The sequence below is a fragment of the Diaphorina citri genome, unplaced genomic scaffold, assembly GCF_000475195.1.
Source record: "Diaphorina citri unplaced genomic scaffold, Diaci psyllid genome assembly version 1.1 scaffold5890, whole genome shotgun sequence".
NCBI lineage: Eukaryota > Metazoa > Arthropoda > Insecta > Hemiptera > Psyllidae > Diaphorina > Diaphorina citri.
Window position 1 is genome coordinate 1 of NW_007383266.1, and position 3,161 is coordinate 3,161.

General features: G+C 38.7%; 1 protein-coding gene across 1 annotated transcript in view; it reads left to right on the forward strand.

The window, feature by feature from the left end:
* Nucleotides 1-1,080: 1,080 nt before the first annotated feature.
* LOC113472514 (vitellogenin receptor-like) overlaps nt 1,081-3,161 on the forward strand; it is an 11,487-nt gene continuing 9,406 nt past the window's right edge. Inside the window, exon 1 of the mRNA XM_026832286.1 lies at nt 1,081-1,414. Coding sequence (XP_026688087.1) covers nt 1,174-1,414 — 241 coding nt within the window. The 5' untranslated portion in view covers nt 1,081-1,173. The remainder of the gene's footprint in view (nt 1,415-3,161) is intronic.

Genomic DNA, 3,161 nt, shown 5'->3' on the forward strand with positions numbered 1-3,161 from the left:
TTATCTTTTAATTTAACTACTAGAGAGTAAGTCGTTTTATTCTGGTATGGAGAGAGTCTTTACACTCTTAGGATATACATACCTTATTTATCCTGCTTAAATGGGGCTAAAAAGTCCTCTACCCCAGCAGTCTAAACAAGGTCTCGGGTGTTTTATGGGTTTGTGGCTTTGTCGCGCTCATAACCAATATAAGAATCTTACATCGAATCGCAAGTTCTCGTTTTCTCAAATTTTATGTTGACAAAATTCCAAAACTGCCCTAAGAGGAATAAAAAATAAATCCCTTTAACCCAGCCGTAGCACTGCTGCTATTGTGATCAAATTCTCAAATAATACTGAGGACTTGATTTTTACACCTTGGCTGGGATTGAACCCACGCTCTCTTGTTTACTAGACGAGCTACAGAGTAAAGGCTCTCCTATATCATTTCGTGTAAAATGTTATTTTCTATGTTAAAAATATAGGTCCTATGTTATTATTATAGTTTTTATGCAATTGTGAGGGGTTTGTTTTCAACAGTTCTCGGGGTTTGTTTTCAGGTATTTGTACTCGTTCGATTGCAAATATTTCAACGGGTTATTCCACCTGCAACACAACACAAGGAGTAAGGCAATGATTAAGGCATCGTTTTTCGATTGTAAATATTTCAACGGGTTACTTTCTGGTGTTCTCGTGTTGAGCCAGCACCTAAATGGGAAGTATTGTGTCTCTTCTCGCCCATCTGATGAGAGGCATACTACGGGATGGGCATGCTACGACACAGGCCACAAGCGTCTAATGTAGCAGTTGTTCCATTGCTACGAAATAAAAACGGCGGTGGAACACTCATCTTTTAAAAAACAAAAAAAAAAAAAATTACCTCTAGCTTTTTAGAGGCTATGTAAAAGTTCAGAGACTGCTTGAAATAGGTCCCACTAATGATTTATTTAGCCCCAAAAATAAAATTTCGAAACATTCATTTTCAAACCCCCAGAGGCCACCAGGGCCGAAACTCTAAATTTCATTTTTGGGTCTGAATTTCAATATGAACCATTAGTGGGGCCTATTTAAAGCACAAATCACCAATCGATATGAATTTCCCATTTTTTGGTGTTTCCCTCGTGGGAGAACATGGAAAAATGAAAATTTGAACAGGCCATAACTCCGGTCCTGGTTGTTGGATCGAGCTCAAACATGTACCATAGGATTATTCAGTTCAAACATTCTCTTCCACCTGACCTGTTTCCTGTTCCTCCTATAGGCGTTGCTGACAGGTGCGTCAATCTAACCAAAGTTTGTGACGGCAAGACAGACTGTCCAAACGGTGCTGACGAGGGTCCAGGGTGTGACTTGGCCGAGTGTAAACACAAGTTCGGCCTCTGCTCCAACACTTGCCATCCGACCCCGCTGGGAGCGCTGTGTACCTGTCCACCCGGTATGTACTCTACCTCCCTCAGTGGTGTATAAATCAAAAATTAATTAAAAGAAATCATACATAGTTGAATAAGAAAATAAAACTAGCACAGCTTCACTATGCTGTAGTAATAGAAAGTAATGAAGAATAAGAAGAAAAAATAAAATAAAATAATAATAAACACTTGGCTTTTGTTCGACGAAAACTCCAATTTCTTTACTCTTATCCAGAACGGATATTGTTCGTTCTCGGAACGGCTGGCTTTATCCTGTCTGTCTTCTTTCTTTGCTTTCGGAACGATAAGACCTTAGCAGTTACAGTTTCCTCTATTAAACCTGTGCAGGTATTAAAAAAAGTCTACCGAACCTCTTTTTTTTTCTTAAAAAAAGAACACTTCCTATGTGTATACGACTATTCGAGAAGAGAATTGATTGATACATTTCATTTTCCAACACTGATTTAAATGAGAAAGTAGAAAGCAGAAGAGCTTTTTCCTATCTTCGATTTAAGTTAACAAAGGCACTTGGCATGAAATGAAAGATTGATTGGAGCGTAATGGTCTATAAGTGGAGCGGAAATAGTAGGTACATATTATGTATAGGTAAATACATAATTCCTGTGATTAAAAATGGTGATATACCCTACCTATTTATAACTGTAGGGTTCGTGATTGCTACCCTAAAAAAAAAAAAGTTGTTCGTACTAATAATTAGTAAACCTTTGTCACCTTGTAATAATTATTATTATGAAGTGACAAAGGGTTTAATAATGTAATACAGTGCTTCCTAAAGTTGTAGCCACCGCGGCACAACTTTCAAAACTCCAATTTTTCCGCGGCACACAGTTTGAGAAGCTCTGATGTAAGGGGAGTCATTATAATCTCCCTTCAATTTGCAAGAAGTTTATAAACGAGAACGCCATTTTGACGTACCTCAAAATGCCCGGTTTGGTGAATTCCACGCAATTGCCCAGGAGAGACAACTGTCGTGATTTGCGAACGCTGTTGAACAGGACATACAGTTCCCTCCTGACAGCAGGACTGGAGTTGTACCATCTACTTTGGTTGATAGCCATCTGGATGCTTCCATTGCAATCATCAAGCCGTTCGGACTGAATGGTGAGATGTAAATAGCTGACGACAGTGAAGAGAAACTCGGCGACAAATTTGATAAAGTTGTACTGGGGCACGGTCTTGACGTACACCATTTGGTAGAAAGCCAACAGCCAAATCGTCAACAAGGGCAGGAAAATGGAGCTGTAATATGACACTGCATATCGCATGTACTGGAAAGGTAAAGGAGTACCTAGGTGTTTTTAATGCTAGTACACCTACTTCCCACGAGGTTACATAAATTAACCCTCTTGTCAACAGAATTCATGCTTTCAATACCCAAACTAATCATCATAATAATCATGATAATTATGATAATGTGAAGGAAGAAGGAAATGCATATCCCTTGTCATGTGTAATGGTCTTGTTGACAAACATCTCATGTTTTACTCTCAATATCCTCAATATTGGAGTGCACAGGATCAAAATGATATTGGAAATAATTTCATCCACTCAAAGTTGTTCCTTCCGCCTCCTTTGTTTCAAATATTCTTGGACCAATCACTCACCATCAGGTAGACCTGACAGGCGGACCTACCTGATAGTGTCCCTATCTGAAGTGAGTGGCTGGCCTTACACGATTCTACCCACAATATACTTAATTTACTACCTAATAGTTGATATTCAATTTACTTTAACTGTTCAATTTATATTATA